The sequence below is a fragment of the Columba livia genome, chromosome 9, assembly GCF_036013475.1.
Source record: "Columba livia isolate bColLiv1 breed racing homer chromosome 9, bColLiv1.pat.W.v2, whole genome shotgun sequence".
Classification (NCBI taxonomy): Eukaryota; Metazoa; Chordata; class Aves; order Columbiformes; family Columbidae; genus Columba; species Columba livia.
The window spans coordinates 12,831,020-12,854,303 of record NC_088610.1 but is presented as its reverse complement, the minus strand read 5'-3'; the positions used below and the strand labels follow the sequence as shown (position 1 = coordinate 12,854,303).

Here is a 23,284-nt window from a genome sequence, read left to right as displayed (position 1 = left end):
TCATGCTCCTAATTACTCTCGAAATGTTATATCAACTATCACTAACTTGATAATGTCAAGTATTAAGACTAATTTCTGCAAATGAAGCAGGCACCACAAGTTTTTTCTTCAAAGGCTGTGGTCCTCACACTCCATAAAATGTAATGGACTGACACACAATGGGAACATTGGTAAACGCTTTTAAACATCAGTTGATGCATTCAGGCATTATATTTACTAAATAAATAAAACCTGGAATCAACATCAGTCTTTGTACACAGAAGCTGCATACCCTGGCCCAAAATTCAAATCTGTATTTTAACGACAGAAAGGAGATGACTGATGGTTGCTTTTTAAAATTTTGCTTGCACAAGAATGGATTTCATATTTAAGCAAAAAACCCAGAAATGTATCCCACCATTTTTACTTAACTTCTGCTCCTATTCGTTCAACAAAATACAAGACCCGCCACCTGCTGCAACCAGTGGGACACAACCATGATTGTCACCCTCTTTAGAAAGGCAGAGCATCATCTCTTAAACCTCCCATCCAGGGCACCAGCCTTCAAACCCCATGCAGACCTAATCCCCATAGCAGGCATTCAATGGAGTCACCCTATTGTAGGTCTGATACTTCAAAGAAAAACACTTGGAATGTAGCCATTTTGCAGTGCTCTTATTCACGTAACATTTAAGTCTTAAAGAAGTGGGATTCGGGTGCCTTTGTGAGGCACTGTAGAAATTTCGATGTGGACAGCTTTGCTGGGGCCAGACCACACCATTCCCCACCGCTGAGAAAGCAGAACCCAAAGAACAGCCCATTTCACACAGAAATCTCAACAGACTGAGACAAATAACAAGAACTCCCATAAAAGTCCAAATATTATCAGTGTGGCAGGACAGAAACCTCTCAACTAATTTTCTTCCATCACATTTTTGTTGCTGCTAAAATCCCAAGCTGATGCCAGCAAGCCAACAACTGCCCTTTCTACTGGCCAACTCCTGCCTCTGAACTGTGTTGTCAGACAGCATGTCCTCAACACCACCACCTCCAGCACGCACATACTCTTCCTACAACATGAACAGCATGGGACATCAGAGCTTTCGCCAGGTGAGAAATCATCAGTTCATTTTTCTACATTAACATAACATTTTTGATACATGATAGCTATGACAAACTCTTTGTCAAGCCCTACTTGTGCAGACACACTGTCGCCGTGTTCATGGGTGAGTCTCATCTTCTCCGGGCTCTGTCTCTGCATCCCAGACCTTCTGCAGCAGAGCTCTGCTCGGATGGGCCAGAACTTCACACAGGCCTCTGGTCCAGGTCCTGCTGGTTCCTTGTTTTCCTCTAGTTCAAAGCAATTCAGAGACTTCTAGCATGAAGGCACTTTAGCAAGAATGCACCAAAAATTGCATCTATTTTTTCCCGTGAGAATGAACTTTACCATCCACCAGGAGCTGTGCATCCAAACTGCCATCCTGCAGTAAATTAGAACATTTTATAGCATCCAGCGTGCCTTGTTCTTGGCTTTTATGGAGTATAGGCACGTTTACATACTTCCTTTCCCATTGAAAACAATCCTGAGAGTGTCAAAAAAAACCCCTCTGATTAGTTTAAGGTGCTAAAATACTTACTGATGGAAAAACAGGCTTATCCTAGGATGAAAATTCAGCTAACTCCAAAACAAGCTGTTTTAATAAATGATGTACTCTAGCTTTGCAGCTGGTTTACACATCTCTTCAAATATATCTGAAATAAATCCATGTCTCTCAGAAGGTAATTAAAACATCAGATACTCTAAATATCAGGTCAGCACAAGAAAGTGAACCACAAAGCAGGATGTGAAAAATGTTTATTTTAACAGAGAGTAAAATACCTGTTTGATTAAACCACAGCCATCATGGGCCAAACCTTAATGTTGCTGCCTGCGCTTAACCGCAGCTACTGGCAGGGGGATTTCACACCGGTGGGGACTCAGGACAACCCCACAGACTGGGGACCAGGTCCTCACCCTGTCCAGGACTCAGCCCCATCCTGCTGCCTTTCAGCCAAACATTGCAGAAAACCTCTGCCCTTTCCAGCAGGAACACGTGCTGCTCTTTTTGAGAGAAACAACATGATCACAATGGCAATGTGTTTCCCTCTAATGGCACACATTTCCAGCACACATTTCCAGCAAGAGTCAGGGTTCACAAACGGCTTTGCAAGAGCTTCAGAGAGACCCTGCTGCCCCAGCGCACTAAAGGACACAACCGACTTCAGGCAGGTCCTTCCCACCTGGGGCAAACTCCACCTGCCTAAGGGGCTACCTAAAATATCCTCTGTTCCCCCCGGTTTCAACACACTCTCTGCAAATGGCATCCTCCTGCATAAAACAGCAACACTTTTGACACCAGAAATGGAAACTCCATGAAAAAGACAAAAAGGTGCATCTAATACTCAACATCTCATTTGCTGGCCAGGTGATGTTTCCAGAGTTGCTCCTCTGTGCTCCTGAGCTGTTCTGCAAAAAGATGGTTCCCCACTCACATACAGCTCTTTCCTTTTGGCCAACCTACTGCCACCCCTTGGGCTGCTTTTGCAGAGAAGAAGACCACTGAGCAGGACGAGCACAAATTTTACTCAGAGTTGATCCTCCTTTACATCTGTGTTATCTTTTCCAGCATTTTCAAAAATAAAATCCTGGAAAACCTCAAAAATAAACAAAAATGAAGTGGATTTTTTTTTTTTTTTGTTCTCCTCAGCTGGGCATTTTTATTAATATTTCAGTTTGGATTGAACAACCAGAGCTTCTCCTTGGAAAGGCATAAATCCTCTCCCAGCACAGATGTCTCTAATTGCACAGGGCCAAGCTAATGCTCTGTGTTGACCGAACAAAGCCGACCTTTGGACTGTAGCATTTCTAATCCTCTGTATCAATCCAAGCACTGATCGGGGCCATGCAGCTGCAAAAGCTGCAATTCCATTACTGCAGCTCCACAATAGGTCTGACGTTAAGTAAAGAAGGCAGGATTATTAGATTAACGAGCAAAATTGTTAAATTAGCATATTATTCATCTCCAGAAATAACATGTACTATACCACATAGGTGAGCAAGATTATAATAATATATTCCCTTATATATAAGGGAAATGCATCCCTTATACCAGTGTTTGCACTTAGGCCATCCCCCATCTCTTGTAGTTCAAAGGCAGATGGACACACCAACCTCCTCCAGCTCAGGAAGAACTGAGAGGTTTCCCTCTTCCATGGATAATACTGCTGGCATAAGGGGTCCTAAGACAGCATCAGAGATCCTAAATCCTTCCAGAAGTTTCTGTAGACAGTTTCTCTAGATGTGGCTTGCATCCCCTGTAATTCCCACCCAGTGAAAACCATGGGTTAGGAAGTGCTTCCCCCCTCTCTGTGGCATTGTCCCCACCTACACCAGCAACCTGGCAGCAGGGAGCTGTGGATCTGCTTCATGCTCACACAAAGGACTGTGCACAGATTTTGTCCACAAGTGTTTGGAGCTGCAGGTTTTGACAAGGTATGCTTCACAGTCACAGGGAACCTCGCAGCAGACCCAATTTCACGATGTTTCTGGGTCTGGCAGGGCTTTCCCAGGACACAGGAACTGACAGAACTCTCCTAAAGGGAGGTCAAAGCCTGCATGAGAGAATGTTTGGGCTGTAAGATGAGTGGACCAAGCCCAACAGCAGACAGCAAATACACTGCAAGTGCGTTGAAGGAGCAGCCTACGGAAACCTGAGGCACCAAAGGACTACGGAGAGATGTTCCTGACAAAGAGTAATGAATTAAAAAAAAAGAAAGAAGGACAAACAGTGATTTAGGAAAACATTCCCAGAGCTGGTCCCACAAGGAAGGCAGCAGGATTCAAAGGAGCACCAGTGGTATGGAGTAGTCCAGGGATGCCAATGGTCAGAGCTGGACCCCTTGCAACTTCCCCAGGCCCTCCATGGGCTTTGCTCTCTGCTCCAGCACCCCCAGCCCCGGCAGACCCAGCACTGAGCTCTGCCAGGGCAGCAGCCCCATCACCTCCGGAACCCTGGGGCTGCTCCTTCCTCTCCCTTTGGCTCTGGCTCCTCTGCAAGTGCACATTTTTGCAGCTAAAAGGCAAGAGTACAGCCTGTTCCCAATAACGTTAGTTCATGACAGTTATTACCACCCTTTAACACCCCCACGGTGCTTCTGTTTCACATCACTGCCTATTCAACACTGCAGCATTCATAACTAAAATTAAACCTCCGTTTCGGAGACCCACAAGACCCTTTCACACAGGCCATGTCTCCAATAGCAGCAGCAGGTTGCTCCTTCGAGCGACAATCACTGAGCCGTGGAGGAAACAGCACGACACACGTGTGTTGGGATCACCTGGTCCTCTGAAGGAAGACACTTGGCTCTCATGGGTGGCCCAAGAATGACACAGCCTCCTCCAGTGGGCCAGGCTATCCCTCCGGCTGAGACCTTCCTCCACACCCTTGCTGCTTGACATGTAGCAGGGGACCACCTCAAACCTGGCCAGGTCCACACTGCAGCAGGGAGCTTTTGCATCTGCAAACACCAGGCAGAACTCAGTTTCCATGTGCTTTTGCTGTAACCAACCCAGTTTCACACACAGCCAACCATTTCTTCTTGGTCCCAGGGCACCTTGGCTTTATCATGGCCACAACCACACCAGTTTTGACATTCAAACCCAAACTCCAGGATAAGCCCACCAGCTCCAGGGCACCAGTTCCCATCACAGGTAAAGCTGGCTCTGTGCTGGATACTGGAACATCCAGGAACACTGGACATCCCAGGGCACCAGGGAGTTCTCTGAAACCTGCCCCTGTAATTACTGGGGCTGCTCATGATCTCAGACCTTCTGCTTCAGGATGAGGGTGAGCTGCTGCGTCCAGAGCTCAGGGCACCAGCAGGTCTCCACCACACAATGTGCTTTGGCAGGGCTGCTGCTGCTGCTTCTGTATTCGTAGAAAAAACGCTCTCTTCAAAATAGATTGCTGCTGACATTCTCTCTGCTGCTGCCTCTCGTGGCAATTCATCCCAGAACACCAGGCAGATGTAGGTGACCCTCAGTCTCCTCAGGATTTTTCTACCCCACTTATCTGTGCTCCACATTAACCAGCTGCATTTCAACACATGAATTTTCACCTGCTCTTTAATCCATGTCTGGAATCAGTAACTGTCTTGCAAACCACAGCTGAGTTAAAAAAATGGCCCTTGTGGAAAAACCACTACACATGCTGATGGAAATGTGGTTTCTTGAAACACCTCTGCAGTGCCATCTGCTTGACTCCAGCTCCAGTTTCATAGTAGCAAGATCCAATTCTGGAGGTGGCATGTAAAGTGCAAAGTGGTTGTACAACCAGCAAAGTATGAGGAGAACCACCTCCCGTGAACCCGAGTGCTCAGCATCCCCTTGGCAGCAGGGACGGACGGCACTGGTGGCAGGAGACAGCTGCACCAGAGCCAAGCAACATGGATATATACATTACCTAAAGCAGATTCAGTTATATACATATATAAATGTATGTGGAGTTTTTTTTCCCCTTGTGTAAGGAAAACCAAGTATGAAGGAAAGCCCAAATCTCTCCTCAGTGATTTCCTGACCCTTTAATCCAGAAAATTTAACTCTATGGCTGTTTATGGTTTTCCAGGAAGGTCTTCCATTGCATTTCACTGAATTGCCAGTGCCAACAAACAACTGTGTCCATGTGAATTACCCAAGCTGACTGAGCAGCCCAAGTTCTTCCCGTTCCCTGTTTCTCCATATAACTGCAGGGCAGTATTTCTTTCACCTCAGCTCACAGCATGGGATAGCTGCATATGCTGGCCCACATCCCCACACAGCCCTGTGTTTCTCTGCAGACATCATGACCCAAGATGAGCTCTTGGGGTCCCATCTTGGATCTCCCCAGATCCAATAACCAGACACTTCAGCAGTGGTTATCAAGGCAGTCAAATGAGGCTCTCGCCTCCTTCACCCTCACCTGCCTCATGTCTCAGCTTGTAGAAGGGAGCCTGAACACAAACCCACTGGGTTCTTCTGTGCACCAACCCCAACGCCCCAAATCCAAGAGAAATTTGGTCTGAACTTCTGAGGTCCAGCCCCATTGTTGGCAATGGCTGAACCTGCACAGTAGGAGCCAGGACACCTGTCTGGTACTTCAAATCAGTTTCTAAGCAAGCCATCCTTACAACCTTTCCACTACCTCCGTTCTTGAGTCCCTCCAGTCCTGCTAACACTTGGATCAGTTCAGGTCTAACCACCTAGATTCCTGACCACATGTCAAGGCTGACAGGCACTGGAGCCAATTTGTACCTGCAGGCTTCATACATTCATCACTCATAAGCAAGACTCCAAGTCCCTGTCTCAGCGCGGTAGAACTAAGAAGAGCATGCTGATAAAGGTACCAGCATTTCATGAGGCTTTGGATAAAACGCCACAGCTGCCAAAAGCTTTCCTGTATAACCCTTGGGGTGACTCAGGTCTAGTGCTACGGAGGGCTAAGCCAAATGACTTCGTAACTCAAGATACTGCAGATCCTGTGTTTCACATTTTCATCCTTGTCAGCTCAAATATCCGTTTTAGACCTCACAGACTTGAAAGCAGATGGGCATCACACTCTCTTTTATCCAGAGTTGCCTCCAGGGTTTTTGTCTGCCCTGAGCAGCCTTGACAACTTACTCTCCATCCCATCCTACTCCAAGTCACTTACTGTCGGTAGTCAATAAACATTTTGCAGTGTCTATGTTCTACTGATTTAAAAGACCCAGCCATGCCTAGAGCAATACCATGTGATATACATACTAATGTGGCTGTACAGAGCTGCATCAGGACTTTCACGTTGTCTGCTGCTTTACACAAGTCAGGTATAGGGTAGCAAAATTTTAGAACCGCTTATTGGAAAAGGGAGACAAAGAAATGGCATGCAGACTCTTTATCCTTATATTTGCTTGACATATGTCACACATTCACTCACTGCTTTGTCTGGGATAAAGATGGGATTTCTGTCTCTGCTGCCAACAGCCCCACTGTGACTCACCTTCTAAGCCAGCCTTGCAGGTTCGGATCAACAGAGCTGATCAGCAGATTAAATTGCATTGTTTTTATAGCTTCTCACTTTCCAAGCCTCCACTCTCAAGGAGGAATTTTCTATCCCTATACTGGCTAGGCAAAGCTTTTCTGTTAAGAAATAAGATGGCCTTTCCCTGCCAGACCCGCACATGGACCTCACCACGCTGCCCTCGCTCAGCAGAGGACCCTCCTCTCAGAACACTCAGCGCTCAGAGGTCCTTATTTCTCTGGAAAATTGAGAAACTGGGGTGTGAGGGCTCCTCTAGGAAAGAAGGGAGCCCTAAAAGACCCCACGAAACAAAACACATACCCCCCCAGCCCTGCACACGGTCCTCATCCATCCTTGCAGCAGGTGGCACAGCCGAGAGGAAGGCTTTATCCGCAGATTTGGAGGAGAGGAGGAGGGCTTGGGATTAGCGAAGGAAGGTCAAGCCAGTACTAGGGATTGCACAGAAACAATATGGTTCAGGAACAAGTGGGTAGAGGCCAGAAAGGACCGAGTGTCCCTGCTACCTTCAGCACTCAGGGACACAAGGAACCAGCCCAGCACCAGTGAGGCACGTCACTATTTGGTAATTAAGGGACACCAGCCACTGCCTAACCTGGTTATCATCGCAGGAGGGCTACCTAGCCATTAAGGGTCCTATTTACACAGAAATAACACATACAGACACAAATTGATGCTGTACAGTTTAAAGGAACCGTCAGAACGCTACAGATTTTACCCACTGTTATTTGCCAAGCGAAACAAAGCAGACAAAAAAGCTCTCAAAGCAGCCCAAAAAGCTGCCTGCAGGCAGGGTGCCTGCCGGAACGTGGGCAGCTCGGAGGCTGCCTGCAGCTTTGCAGGGAGAACACATATGGGCAGGGGGTGATGGCCTTTTATTCGACTGGATAAAGATCTTAGCAGCAATCTGAAAGACTCGGTGTGAAACCGCAGCCACAGCTAATCCACGGCTCACACAGACTGTGCCATGCTGTGGGCACGTCAGAACGACCCAAGGCCAGGCGCTGCACTGAATCACACCGAGAACCTGCAATTTCAGCTGTACTAAGAGAAAAATAAAATTGTAAGATATGGCTTCATAAGCATCCTTCTGGAACGGCTGTGTCCTGCTCCCACTTAAAGGCAGCTCAGGCCACCCACTGCCCCATCCCCTACAGCCAGGATATATGCCACACCTCCAGGGCCACCAAGGGCTTTTAACCCTTTCCCTGCAGGATCAATGCTGGCTAAAGCACTAAAAGCCACCAATATGTTACAGGCAGATTCATATTAAAAATTCAAGGTCTTTACTAGCCACCAGAGCCGGCTGCAGGACAAAAACGCAGTTTGTTTTCGCTGCTTGGTATTCAGGGTCTGGGCATGTGTAACAGAGCAGGCAAGGTGGAATGTAAATGTCCATCACTGCACAGGAGCGGGGAAAAGACCTTCCTGCATTTTTCCAGGAAACAAACAAAACTAGCCAAACAAATAAACCCAAACAAACAAAACCCCAACACAACCAAACAAAAATCACACAAAGAAAACCCCCCCAAAAAAAAAACCAAACAGCAACAACAAAAACCAAACCCAAAACAAAATCAAACCCAACCAACAAGCAAAAAAAACCCAAACCCTGCCAATTTGCTCCCTCTTTTAAACCCCCACAGCCGGGGGTTAGTTTCAGTACACTTAAGAGGATGTTTAGATTCCCTTTGTATTAAAGCCTTAAGTTCATGTTGATTTTTAAGTGCACTGTGGAGTTTTAACCTCCGAGCGTGGTGTGGGCCCATCTCCCGGGCAGTGGGGCCAGGGCCGTGCTGAGCCGCTGGGCACTATTCCCGGTTCCCCACCAGCTGCACTTGACCTTGGGCCACAGACCAGGCTCCTCACCACTCAACTTTGTCCCCCAATAATGCCACAGATACCTCATAAAGACGATGCAATGCTTGATGCCATATCACAAAAAGGCTCCAATGTCTTGCCTAAAAGCAAATTTGAGAATAAAAGCAGTTGTTCCTCTTATGGCCATACGCTGCATTAGTGCCTTGATTTGCACCTTCAAACAATAGCACTCTGTAAATTCTTAATTATTTTATTTTCTATAGCAAAGGGCTTTCTTTCATTTTCCCAGCAGCCTTATAAAAGAAAAAAATTAGCACAATTTCTTTACATTTGTAATTCCAAGGCTCCTACACAGCATTTCCACAAGACTGCTTAAAAAGTGCACTGGAAATTGTAATTTAAAGCTGATCTTTACAAGATGACTCAGGCTTCTGCAGGCTTCAGCCCTGGCCCAGACAGCTCTGCCAGCTGAGCGCTGTTTGAGCACAGGTTCCTGCCAGCATTTATCAAAGACTAGGGAAAGGTTTGCTTAAAAACGAAGGGCAAAAGATAAAATGAAGTTATTATCACCTAAGTCCTGGGCGGCATCAGATGGGTAACAAGCAGCCTGTGAGACCAAAGCACCAAACCCCTCTCTAGTGCTGGAGGAGGTGGTTCTGCAAATAAACAATGCTTTTGCTGCTGTTTTTGCTACTCAAGATGATAAGAGACGGGAACAGGCTCCTCATCTGCAGATGTTCATGGTACCACCTTAACTATTCCCTTAACAAAACCACTTTCAAAGTCCTCCCAGCATAGATGTAAACATTCCTCAACACTTGGCTTGGGACCCACCAGTCTAGCCTTTAAGCCTCCTCCCTACCCTTCCCACTGTTTGGGGATTTAAAAGTTGCACAGGCTAATTCTTAAAAAAGAAACACGGAGGCACATAGAGGAATCTTTTGGCTGGGAAAAAACACACCTAAAACAGATATTTCCCCTAATTCAGGCCCTCCTTTCCAGCCCTCTGCTCCTGCCTTTCATTGGGGTAGGCCTGCTGACCCCAGTCAAACTTCTTGAGATGTTGCCTCCAACCAAGCTCACACCAGAGAGCCCGCAATGCTGTTACAAATCCACCCTGGCTATTCAATTACAAGTGAATAATTATGGTTAATGCTCACAGTGGTGATGCCACTGAGGAGTGAAGTCACCAGCAACACCAGCAGCACCAGTGACTCCACAGGAGATGACTGTAGAAGCCACAACTCATCAGGGCTGCCCACAAGCTGTGAGCCTCCAGTGCTTTAAGCAAAGAGGAAAGATGAGTAATTTCAGACAAAAGAATGAGCCCTCATCAAAACTTCTGAAACATACATATCTGGACTGGATTACACACCTGTGCTACAACTATCTTTTTTCTTTTCTTCTTTTTTTAAGCTTTTCATATTTCGTTTCCCTCCTCCAGATTCCAAATATTTACCCATCTCTGAAAGAGATAAGCTGAGTATTCCCTGAAGGCTGCTGTTCCCAGCACCTTCCAAATCAAGAAGAACCATAGATTGCAGTAAATTTAGTCCCCTATTCACTCCATGTGCATCCCTTAACATTTCTGTTGCAATATCTTTCCTTGTCTCCATGGCATCTTAAAGCATTAATGTGATAGATCAGAAAAAATGAGACTCGGCAAATAAAAACTGCCCTGAAGATAAATGGCAATACCGAGGGGATAAACCACCTCCATATAGGTGTAGATCCACCTCAAGAGATTGGACACACTAAACTGACCTGAATGATGGCCAAGTCAGGCTGTTCCCTGCAGGAAAGGCTGACGAGGAGCTGGGTTTCGTGGTTGCAGAGGATAGTTGTTAAGAATAAGAGATTTTCAGCAGGACTTGCAGACTGGGCAAAGCTCTTTACACCTGCTCAGGACACACCACCTGTAGCAGCCTCTTAATGTGCCCTGAAACAATGGTCCCATCCCTCCTGAAAAGGCTTATGCTGATGATAAATGAAAGTCATCCCCATAGTCCTGTCTTAAACACTGATGCGGAGAGTCTTTCAAAAGCATTCCTAAAACGTACCTCAGCAAAACAATCAGCAACACACAGTGTTGTGATTTAATGTAAATGTGTCCCAGTTCTGCTAAAAAAGTAAGAAAAAAGTCAGAGGAAGTGAAAAACACCTGATGTGACAATATAAAAGAAGATTTTAGTCTCCCCTGAAACCCCTGGACAGCTTGAGAACATTTCGAGGAAATATGAAATAATTTATCCCTCTAAAAGCTTGGTGAACAGGCCAAAAATACAGCTGTCCTTCCAAATACCAGACACCCTCTTCTCCTGAACAACTTTATGCAAATTGGATTAACTGCCCAGCGTTCTTCCATTCTGAGCTGAGAGCTGCTTGCAATGCAAACATTGACTTAGGAACGTAAAGGAAAATCTTCTGACATACAGCACACCTGGTCCTGGGCCAAGAGGTTGCCAAATTGGTTAAATCACTGTTAAACAACTGGCTGAATAAAGCAAATTTCCAGGAGACAGACTGGCCTACCCCATGCAGGATGTGGTGGCTCCCCAGCTCACGTGCCACCTGGAAACGCTCTGCCGTGCTGGGGACAAGGGCCAGGAGCGATGGGGTGGGAGGATGCTGACACCCCTCGCTCTGCAAACCCTGAGGTCAAGAGAAAGGAAAACAGAAGCGACACAAAGCCCAGCAGAGCAGGCGGCAGGAAGGGCAGTCATTTCTCCCCCTCCTCCCCCAAAACCCTGTATTTACAGTAAGTATAAAACCAAGTGTCCCTAAAAACACAAGTTTAGGCTTCCTGCCACATTGTCCAACAGCTGCTTGTCTCTGGCTTTCAAAGCCCTGTGCGACCCCACTGTCTCCTCGCTACTTTCTATTTTCAGTCCTTCTATTTTCCTACCCTTCTTACACCCCACTTTTTCCTGTTTTCCATGGCGGTCCTTGTCAGGACGGTGAGGTATCCATCCGACACCAGGCATCCACCTGGTGAGGTATCTATCCAATAAGGATGCCAAGGGCTTGGCCAAAGCCACTCATCCCGCAGCTTTGTCTCAAGGAGGGTGCAGGGACATGGCTGATGGGAGGATTCCTCCTTCCCCCACCCATACTACTTTGATTGTGGCACCTGGACACAACATAAATTAAAACTAAAATCACCTAAAAGCATGCAGAATAAAACAGAATAATTCAGTATGTCTGACTGAATTCACAATAAACAGTACGTCTAATTGAATTCACAAGAAATGAACAAATGTCAATTTCAAGGCTGCAAAATTATCGCATCCTTTAGAAGAACAGATATACTTTAAAGAAAAGGCAAAAAGGTGAGCTGAGAACATTTTATATTTATGCAATTATTTTTGCAGCACCTGGCCATGCTGCCATACCAGTATTAAGCAATTCTCATCCTGTCATATATGCAAATATAAAGATTTGTATTTTTCAAGTAATTAACTTTTTACTGCAGATTTAAGGTTGTCTCTGAACCCTTGTGTTTTGTTTCTTTTTTTTTTTTTAAAAAAAAAAAAAAGAAACGGTTAACTGAGCATTGCTGCCACCTCTTAAGCCAGATCATTATATGCGTGTGGGTATCTGCCATGCAAGGTCTTGATTTTCCCATCTTTTCTAATCCACCACGCCTGACCCAGCATTCTGGACTGAAGATTGATTGTCAGCAAGAATCACAATCATTCCAGGATTTCTGTGACATGTGGAAGAATACCCCACACCACACTTCAACCTACTAATTTGCTTTCTTAACCCTATTACAGGACAGAGTCCCACGAATCTTGTATTGGGCACACTTCTACTGAAAGCCCTTGCAATGCTTTTTACCACGTCCCACCTGCCCCAAAACCAGTAAGGTTCACCCTGGTGCTCAGGCACTCGATTTTCAAGGCACAGCCCGAGTTCTTGGGTACAAACCACATTTAGGAAGCAGGTCATTACACATAAAAAAGAACCCAGGCATTCCCTTGTATGCTGATTTCTCTTATGTATGGCGCTACTACTGCACAAGTGCACAAAGCGCCGTGCTGTTTCACGACTGCCAAACCATGCTTTAACATGCTGACTGTGCACATTCTTTGCCTTCCGAAGCAAAGCACGTAACCCAAAATCCTCAGTGCTTTGCTTGGACTAAAAAGACACCATCTCTCCATCACTTTACCCCAGCTTCCTCAGCAACAAACTGACCCAGGGCTCTGACTCACGTGGGTGCATGCATGCTTTAACGCTGCTAGGTAGCTTCAAAGCCATCAAAGATGATTATTTTCTACTGACTTTATGGACACAGGCGGCTGGGTGGCAAAGGCTGCTGCACACATCCATTCATGAGGTTTATCTCAAACAACTTTTAATCCCTGTCAGACCCTTTCTCCAGTCAATTATAGCAGCCTCGCTATTGCCAGAAAAGTAATGGGAGGGAGAGACTATAGGTATAAGCAGACATAATAGAATCCTAATTTAATTATGGAAGTACTCAATCAACCAAGAGTAATAAACACAAAGGAAACCAGGTTTATTACTTCTGGTACTTGCAGAAATGCCCATTTGGTTCCTAATTACTTGGAAAAAAAAATAAATCAGTAATCTTAATAGCATAGCCCTAGTTTGCTTCTTCAGAAAAAGTCAATATTGAAAAAAAATAAACCACTAAAACTGAACAGCTTCTAGAAACATGGTGCTCATGATGGACAAGTAACCAAGCTCATTACAGGGCGAACCTGGTTCTGCTTTAACTGTGGTTACAAAATACAAATTACAGCTTGGCCAGCCTCAAGGGAAGAAGGTTTTTGACCCTGGTTCTCAGGTCTGATTTGCACCAGGAGCTTCTCAGTGACTCCAACATCTTGCTTTCCCCCATATCAGAGGGAAGTCAGGTGAAACAGCACGTAACGGGCTTTGAGGAGAAGGTGACACCACCAACTCCTCACAGCAACACTGAGCCCACCGAGGGTCACCTCATCTGCAAAAAGCTCCATCCTTTGCTAAACCTGCCCTTCTCTGGCGTCCACAGGTCCAGAGCTGGCTTAGCAACACAGCAGGTGTATTTATAATAACATTCATGCTTTAACACCTGGATAAAGGTTTTTGCTGAGAGCGTAATAGCACAAAGTGACTAATGAGGAGCTGGGGAACTGTTTGGAGATTAACTGAGTGATTTTGTGTTATGAAAGGGCAGGTTGTAATTTTAGGATTAGAAATCCATATTTTGGATGTGAACGTTTTGCACAAGGGCCAGGAGCACAGTGGCATGACGATGCTCTAATCCACACAGGAGGAACTGGCAGGGCAAGGGGAGAATGAACCCTCCATGCCAAAAAACTCTAAAAAAATATAATAAATCTGCCACAAACACCTCCTTCTATGTTCGGCAGTAAAATGGTCCCTCACTGGGCAGGCCAACGTGCACCACTGTGCAGACTCCCACCACCTCTGCTGGGATTCTCCAGCAGCAGCCACAAGATTTGAGCAACATGGCAGGGTCCACCCTGCTGTCAGATGGGTCCAAGAAGAATCCTCCACCAGTCAACCATCCCCACCTCTCCTTGCAGTCTCCAGGTACTGCTGACAGCACCAACAGGTACCAAAAAATTACAATTAAATGCCAGACAGAGGAAAAAAACCTATATATGCAAATCCACATGGTGAGACTGTCTGAGCGTCCCCATTCTGGCACTAATTTAGTGAGACTGAGACCACGCAACTTCCATCCCTGCTTTGGTTTAAAGGAGATACTTCACCAACCCCAAAGGCCTGTGACCTTTCTGACATCCCAAGAAGTCCCAGCTTCAGTGTACCCTTTGAGTTTATCTATCTAGGATAAGGAGAAACCCTTTGCTACATCGTGATGAAGTCCTCAGCACCCTGCATGGGTGCATCTCCACCAGCTCAGCCTTCTCCAGTCTCCAGTAAAAAACAGTGGTTCCTCATCAAATATATATCCACCTATGTATACAGATACACATACAGGTATGTGCGCATATATAAAATATACAAAGGGCTGAATCAGCCCAGCACATCCTACCTGGTTTCAACCAGTGCTATTATACTGCTGGCTCATCAGGATAACCCCCAGAGGGGTCAGGGGTGAAGTCTGATAAAGCCATGACTATTTAAGCAGAAAAACAGTCTTCTTGCTGTCTGCACTATCCAGGGAACTGTTTGAAAGTACGTTAAACATAGTATTTATCTTACCAGGCACTCAGTGCTTTATGCTTTAAGATTTTTTTAGCTTACACAGTTAGAGGGAATTTTGCAGGCTCACAGAAAAAAAAAACTGCAACACAAACCCTCACTGTAAGGTGGACATAATTTACTGACATATTTTCATTTAATTTGGTTATGTTTTCTTCCTTACTTCCTTCATATTTTCATCCAGTTTTCCTCTTTCTCCCCACCTCTTCCAGTTTAAGTTACTTAAAATTTACAAAGTTTGAAACAAATAAAGCCAGACTGAAAATACACAGTAAGTGTTCAACACTACAGAGGTTAAAAATAGGCTTTAAACCAGCTAATGTCAGCATCAGCATAAAAGAAAGGACTCCCTGACAGCTCTAATTATTACATTCTCTTGTTTTGCTCTTCTGAAGAGCAGCAATTAAATCTCTGCTTGGGCTTATAAGGAAAAGTAAAGTGCTCTGCACCTGCAAAACGGATTCCGTTCCATCGGAGGATTTCAGGTCCCCAAAGCACATTATCCAGGGCAGCCAGCAGAACAAAACCCATCCTCCCCTCTCCAGCAACCCAGGATTTTGCAGCCAGTTCACGGGAAGGAATACTAATAATGGTAACCCCCCCCCCCCTTCTGTCTTTGCTAGATAAGATTTATTTAAGTGAAAGCTCACAATTTCTGGACAAAACAGCCGCAAACTATGCATGTATGCAATGCCTGAAACTGCCATATGGTGATAAAAGTATTTTTATTCATAATCATTTTTATTGCAGTAGCCTCCGGGGACTTGAACTAGGTCACTTTCCCACCAAGGCTCGCTACAAGCCATTAAATAAGCGATGCACACAGGGTCCTTTAAGCATCTTTTATAAATGAGTGGTTCTGTTCATTAAAAAAAGTGAAGAGAAACAAGCACCACAGTTTATGAAACCTATTTTCTACCACTCATTAAATATAAATTCTTTGATGTTCAATAACCTAAATTGAGTTTAGTCTTTGCAGCTGTTCCCTCAGCAGCACTGAGGGTCTCTCATTTTTTCTGATTACCTGTCCCTGGGAAATCTGCTGGAACAGCCCATCTCAGAAACCTCGACCTTTTGTCAAATCTGGCTGGGATTAGCCAGGAGGCTGGAAATCTCCATGACTTGGAGACAGAGGAGTCTTACTGATAGCCACGCAAGTTGAGGCAGCTTCATTTCTCCAGGAAATTCAGCTGAAAAGCATACCACTGCTTTCAGGCTCAACTTCAGGCTGACACTGAGTGAAGATGCCTTCAAAACAAACAAACAAAACCCAAACACACAACATAAAACCAAACCAAAACAAACAAAACCACCAAACTTTTCTGAAGATTCGTTTCCTCAAAAAACTTAAATCCTGGAACCTTTGACTAAAAATATTCTGAATATTTTGCTCTGGAGATGGGCAGGGTGCTGCACCCACAAGCTCTGAGTTTCAGCTGCACACACTCACTCCCCACCCTCCTTTCCAAGAAACTATAAGAAAACAAACTTTTAATTTGCATAAAAATGCATTACCTTTTTATCTTTTTTTTTTTTTCCCTAATGCAAACCAGTTTTGAGCCACAGCATCTGAGCAGCCCGTATCAGTGATGGCTGGAGGGCTCAGTAGGCACAGGAAGGGCAGGCACCAGCTGAGACGGCTGGAGAAGAAAGGCACAGTGTTTCCATAAACCAGCGGAAAAAAAGAAAATATAGCTGGGAACATTTTTCTGGCAGAAAACGCTCACTCATGGGAGCAAAGCACTGATAGCCAAGGCGAAAGCTGAGCTCGCTGAGCCAGCTCCCCCCTTGCAGAGACACCTGCAAGTTGTCTGCTGTGGGAGCAGCCGGACAGGGACATAAATAAAACTGCCCGTGCTCCGTCCCCAAACCCAAGCGACCACTAACACCTTCCAAACAATCTTGGCGAGGTTCACATGAGCCACTGACCCAAGGATGTCAGATCTCCTTATGGAGGCGGATAAATCCCACCGATCCTACATGGAGATGGACCAGGCTTTCCCACACTAACGGCATCACCGCCCTGGGACGCTGATTTAGGTCCTGCCTAACGCGGTCAGCAGTCTGTTGAGAATATTTTCATCACTTTTTCCCAGACTGAGGAAAGGACTGACCATTCCCTAACGCTCAGGCAGCCTCTCCAGCTCTGCCAGCTGTTTTAATAAAAGACACTAAATCTCGCTAAAAACATGGCTTTTCTTCTGTCCCTGGTTCATCATGCATACAACAACTGCTACTTCTAAATGCTTTGCTTATTAAGTACACAAGAAGTTCTACCCAGAAAAGCTACTTCTACTGCAGACATTCTAAATTTACTCATAATTTTAGAGATCTTGAAAACTTACTGCACCTTATCAGTCTGGGGAAAAAAAATGAATTATCCCTATTAAGCTCACTGGGCAATACAAAAATGCCATATCCCTCTTCAGCCCTCTATTGCTGTCCTTACAATGGAGCAAAACACTGTGATAACATCCTTGTAAGGTACTTCACGGCAGCAATGATAACTCAAGGGTGAGCTTCTGGTGTTTGTCTTTACCCTGTAAGTGACAGGTTTATCTTCTGGTTGCAAGGGCCAAGACTAAAGGAGCATATTTGAAGGCGCACGTCATGCCTAGCCCTGCTCGCTGGGGCAGCCTCGCATTCCCCATCCCTGCCTGCTCCTCAGCAGCCTTGCGAACACCCGCTGCCATACTTGGGACCACTCTGAAGCATCGCCAGGTCTGGGAAAGCTGAGGAGCATCACCCAACAGCTCATGAAACACCCCATGGGTTTAATTCATGAAGCTGAGGGAAGCACAGATGACAAAAAGCCCAACCCCAGGATCACAGGAGCCAGCAGTTCTGCCTGTCCTCGCACCAGGACTCTGGCTTTTTCCACTGCTTTTCTCATCCAGAGCCCTGCCTGCCTTCCAGAAATGCGCTGAGCACTAATAATCCCAATGCTGCCATAAATTGTCCCTAAAGGATGAGCAGTACCCTAGACTTGCTTAGTACTAGTACTAAAAAAAACAGTATTTAGATTTTTCTGGGTGTAATACACCTGCTTTATTTTTTAAGCCTCATGTTTGGCCTGACAGATTTCCCCTAGTAGTCATGAAATATGTTTCAAACTTTGCAGATGTGTTACAAAAGCCTTATTGACCCTACACATTATCACTTATCAATTCCAGGTAGATTGCTCTTGTGTCAAGACACAGCTAGATGTTAAAAAAAAAGTCCCGAAAGATGTTCTTTTTTTGGCAGGTCATAGGAGCCAGCTCAGCACATTCCCGTCTCCTGCCTCATCTAAAAATAACAAATGCTCTGGAGCGAGCAGGGGGGATGACGGGTGCTGAGCGCAGGCATGCGGTGTGGCCGCTCAGCTCTGCTGCTCCCACCTCCAGCCTGCCTGGGAAACACCAGCAGCTTGAACCAGGGCTGGTGGCCAAACGACGCTGCCAGCAGAAGTTCACGGTGCTTTGTGTGACATGGAGATCTTCCCTTCGCTTCCCAGTGGTTGGCCATTGTCCAGAGGTGAAAGGGCAACAAGGGGAACATGCACCACATCCTGCACTAACAATGGTACAGATGTGGGATGTTTGCCTGGCCGTCCGATTCACCCGCTCCCTGGGCCTGCTGGTGGAGATGTCATCTGCTGACCCACCTCAAGATGTGGGGATGGTTGGAAAGCAGCAAAGCTAAAACAAGACTGTCTCTGCTCACCTGGAGTTACTCATACCTGCTGAGCTCACTGCCAAAACCAGTGTCTTTGCTTTTTTTTTTTTTAAACATATAAAGGTATAGACTGGAAGGGACCTTCATCTGGTCCAACCCCCACCCAAGGCAGGGCCACCATGGACTACGACCACCCAGTTTCCAGAGCAGACCCATGGGAGGGAGCAGAGCTCTGTCCCAACTCCAGCAAGTCACAAGTAGTCTCAGCTGCTGTTGTAGACAAAAACTCCTCCACACACAGCTCCCTCAACAGTCATTATGGATTTAATTTTTCCTTTTTATCCACGTCTTTTGGAGCAGGGATGCTATCCTTGAATGGGGGAGGCAAAAACCCAACTGCAACAGGATACTGCTCCACACCCCAAAGGCTCCTACATGCCACAGCGCCACCAAGAGGGCATGGTGCCATCACAGGCATCAGCAGAGACTTGGTTAAAGCAATTAATTCATTTTGAATCATCTACAGAAGAAAAGCACTGAGTGCCAACAAAACCATACTTTCAAAGGTACAGTGGTCTGTGAATTCCTCTTGCTTAGGAGCGAGGCTCTCCTCAAGTGGGATCCTGACCCTCATTTTTGGGTGATGCACCTCAGAAAGCCCCTCATGGCACGTCCAGGTCAAAAGCTATGTTAAACAACCCCAAAACATAAGTGATGAGGATGCCAAGGAAAGCCAAGAGATTCAGCTGTATGAAAAGTGAGAAGCATCTCACATAATGCACAATGTAATGAATTAGAGGTCAAAACTCAAAAATGTTAGGATTTTACCATTAGTATCTCATTTAAGAAGTCATCTCTCCTTGCTGATGGATGGAGACTGCCAGACAAAAGGCAACAGCAGGTCTCCCACAAACTGCTCCATCCACACCAGTATAGGCTGGGCAGCACCGGCACACACCAGTGCACGGCACTGCTCTGCCAACGCTACACACAAACCACTGTGGCATGGAGATGCTGGTGGATGCTCTACCAGCCACCATGGTGACCCTACACTACCTCCATCAGATCACCAGAGACGTAAATTCAGACTTTCAATAAAACCAAGAGCTATTAAATTTTAATGCTCTATTATCGGCACAACTGTACCTGAATTCCGGGAGACATTCTCCAGGTTGGTAAACCTAATCTTCTACCCCCGACTTTTCAATTTGCTGCTCTAATATAGATGCATCCCATATGAGATTGTTTTCTCCTTCAGTGTGATATAAGAGCACCAATTCCACTCACAGCCCCTTCTGCCCACCTATTTCTTGCAGATACAGAGCCGAACACACTCTGGGATTCTCCTATAACACTGTGCAAGAACACAGTGCTTCATCTGAGGGATTTTTTTCATTACAGCCGTTTGCTCCCTGACTCACACAGCCATTAGTGTGAATACACAAATGTTCACAAGAGAAGATGGTCTCAATCTTTTTGGAGCTTCTTGTTTGAACCTTCAGTCCTGGGACTGACACCATTCATTCCCAAGGTTTTAAGAAGAAAAGAGGTATTAAGGGATTAAGAAGGACAAGAAAACACCACAGACAGGGCTTTGCCACTTGCACCGGGGATGGGCACCAGCAAGGCACGGAGTCCAGCACCAGGTCCTCTATGATGGTTACTTATCTATTAGAGAAGTCACCCATTCATCTCTTCACATCAGTGCTGCCTTTTTGTTCTCAAAGACACCATCTCTAGCTGTTCTCAAAGCAAGCAGGAAAAGCAAAGCTGACTGGCTAAAATGCTGTTTATTTAGGTGGCACAAATGAACCATCACGCTACGCTGAGCTCAGCTGACCTGACACATCAAAACCTTTGATGGCTTTCCAAGTGCTGACAGCAAGGACCCCACCGCAGCAATACTGTCAGCGCTCAAAGAGGAACCGTGACACACAATGCTACAAACAATCCTACAGTTACAGATGAAAAGGAAAAAAAAACACAAAGAGTGATGCTTTTGACACGACAGTGGCACTACAACGCTGTGATGGTCTTCCCTGAGGTCACCATCAGTTCTTCCTGGCCCAAAAGCAACCAGTTCGGCAGCAAAAGCAGGAAAGCACAGACACATGATAGCCAAAACATTTTGGGTGAACAGCTTATCTGGTCATGGCTGAACCTACCTGTGGGTCAGGGCACGGTGCTTTTTGGGTTTTGCTGCTGACAGGGGAAGAGTTACCAGCAGTCCTGCTGCTCCTACAGCAAACCCATACTACAGCATATGCCCTCTCCAGAAAATAACACACTCCTGGACATTCAGGAGAGGAAGGAGCAGCAGAATTCAGTCATTCATCCCAACAGAGGGAATGTGTCTCAAGCAAACAGCCAAGGTGGCAAAGGGGGGATGAGTGGAGGGAAGCAAAGCAGTTGCCTTGTAGAGTTTTAATCTTAAATTAAAAAGGTCAGGCAGAATGTTTCAAAAAACACATGGGTATAATTTAAAGAGCAGTTTGTAAGATGAGTTTTCCTCTTCAGTACTGGGTTTCATGTATTAACAATAAATAGAATCATAGTATTATTTCTGTCAACTCCAGCCTTCATAAAATCACATCTTTTTATTACAGTGCAGTCAAGGTTGACACCAAACTGTCCATACAAAAGTCATCCTGTGAAGACCACAGCTAAGTATTTGGTCAGAAAAAAGAGCATTGTTCAAAGTCACGCTGAAAAAGGACTCTTTCTTACAGTAAGAAGCCCGTGGTGCAGACAGGTAGGATCAGAGCAGGATCCAGCCTAGTGACAAGTGTGCCACAAACTGCGGAAGGCATGGGGATAGCTCTGACCCCACTTGTTCTACATCATTTAAAACCAGTGCAAAGGTTTCCTATCCACACCACTATTTTCAAAGGGTTCTTCACAGATCACCTCCAGCTAAATTCCTTGTACTCCTACCTCAGTCATCTATTACCTGCTCGTCCTCTCCTGCACAGCCACGGCGAGGCTGACTAATGTGGTCCCTAAGAGAGTATTACATATTGTAATTAGTGAATCACTGGTAACCAGATTGAGGTGTTTTATCACAGAGATGTACCCGGTCCTGTACAAGATGGCTCACAGAAGAGCACAAGGCTGCTCCCGTAACCAAGTGTATTCCCAAACAACAAACTGCCCAGGTTTTAAAACCTGCTCCTACAGTGGGGTATGTGCTGTGAATTCATGGGAGCGAAACCAGCCTCTGCTCCCTCCCAGGAACAAGGACACTTGCTAGAACCCGACCCTTCCATCCGCATAGACAAAAAAAAGAGTCCACAATTGAGCCTTCTGCATGGGAGACGTGATCTACCCACAAAATGCTACTGAAATGCAGACCCAGAGCCAGCACTCAGAGCTGTCAAAACCCCCATGAAGGCTGCAGAGCTCCTCCTCAACTGCAGGCACATTGCTCTGCACTGATGCACATCTGCAGGGAACGATGCCCATGGATCGCTCCTGCAGCTGAGAAACAGGGTCCCTACGACCCCTTTCTTAACCAGACCCTATGTACATTAAGGACCTACCTAGAGCTTTGCAAGGCTGACAAGCCCATTCAGCAACTCCCTCAGGAGACAGTAAGACAGAGTAGAAAATGCACTTTTGGCATCAATTATCCAAAAAATGTAATAAAGCGACCGAAGTCCCCATTGGGCTGACAATACCAATGAGCCAAGCGACATGCAGAAAGGTCAGCAGCCCAGATCATAATGAAAACACGTGGCACCACAAAACATTCAGCTCTTGAATCTTAGTCCTGTGCTTTAACCACATACATCTACCCCTTTTCAAGCTGTAGCCCACTGGGCATTATCTGACTAATCCTGCAGCAAGGAAAACCCAAAAGCTCCCTTTTCCACAAACAAAAGTTTCTCATCACCACAGTTCAATGACTTAAACAGCAAAATAAAGTCACAAGGAGTCACTATTGAAAGCCCTTTCAGAAAGATGCCCAGTTAATTACCAAACCACCACAGAGCCCAAAGTCATCCCAAATGCATCAACATGGCAAGAGATGAGTCATCTCAGGAAATGCCAGGAGCTCCTCTGTCACCACCCACATAGGCAAGGCCAGATTTTGCTCCAGACAGGAAGAAAAACACTGCATAATATGAAACGGATGACATCAGTCACTGGACATGAGGTAGCAGAATATTAAGATGGCTTGCAAAATTTGTTCCTATCACTTAAAAAGAAGTGGAGATGTTTTTCAGCGTTCTGCTGTGTAGGAGAAATGTCCTACTTCCTTCCTCATCATTGCTTCAGAGAGCACAAAGAATGCTCCTCCAAGAGTAAATTATTTAGGCAGTCATCTCAGCACGTTATTTCCGCTCATTTCCGAGGAACAATATGGCTCAATCTGGGATTTAAACCAGCAGCAATGAAATGGTGCCCAGTCGACTCCACCTCCAGAAAATGAGCAGAGGTCACACACAGAACACCATGAAACCACCACTAACGCCAGGGTACGGCTTAGACACAGGCATACCACTAGAGGACCCCTGGCTCTCCAGAAAAAA

At 45.8% G+C, this 23,284-nt stretch overlaps 1 protein-coding gene across 22 annotated transcripts in view; it reads right to left on the bottom strand.

The window, feature by feature from the left end:
- Positions 1-23,284, bottom strand: part of TNIK (TRAF2 and NCK interacting kinase) — a 159,461-nt gene that overhangs the window by 80,376 nt on the left and 55,801 nt on the right. For 12 of the 22 annotated variants that reach the window (XM_065073847.1, XM_065073854.1, XM_065073848.1 and 9 more), the window contains exon 1: positions 15,545-15,610. The exons of the other annotated variants lie outside the window; for them this stretch is intronic. In XM_065073847.1, the coding sequence (XP_064929919.1) occupies positions 15,545-15,595 (51 nt within the window). In that variant the 5' untranslated portion in view covers positions 15,596-15,610. Of the gene's footprint in view, positions 1-15,544; positions 15,611-23,284 lie in introns of those variants that run through there. 22 annotated transcript variants of the gene reach the window in all.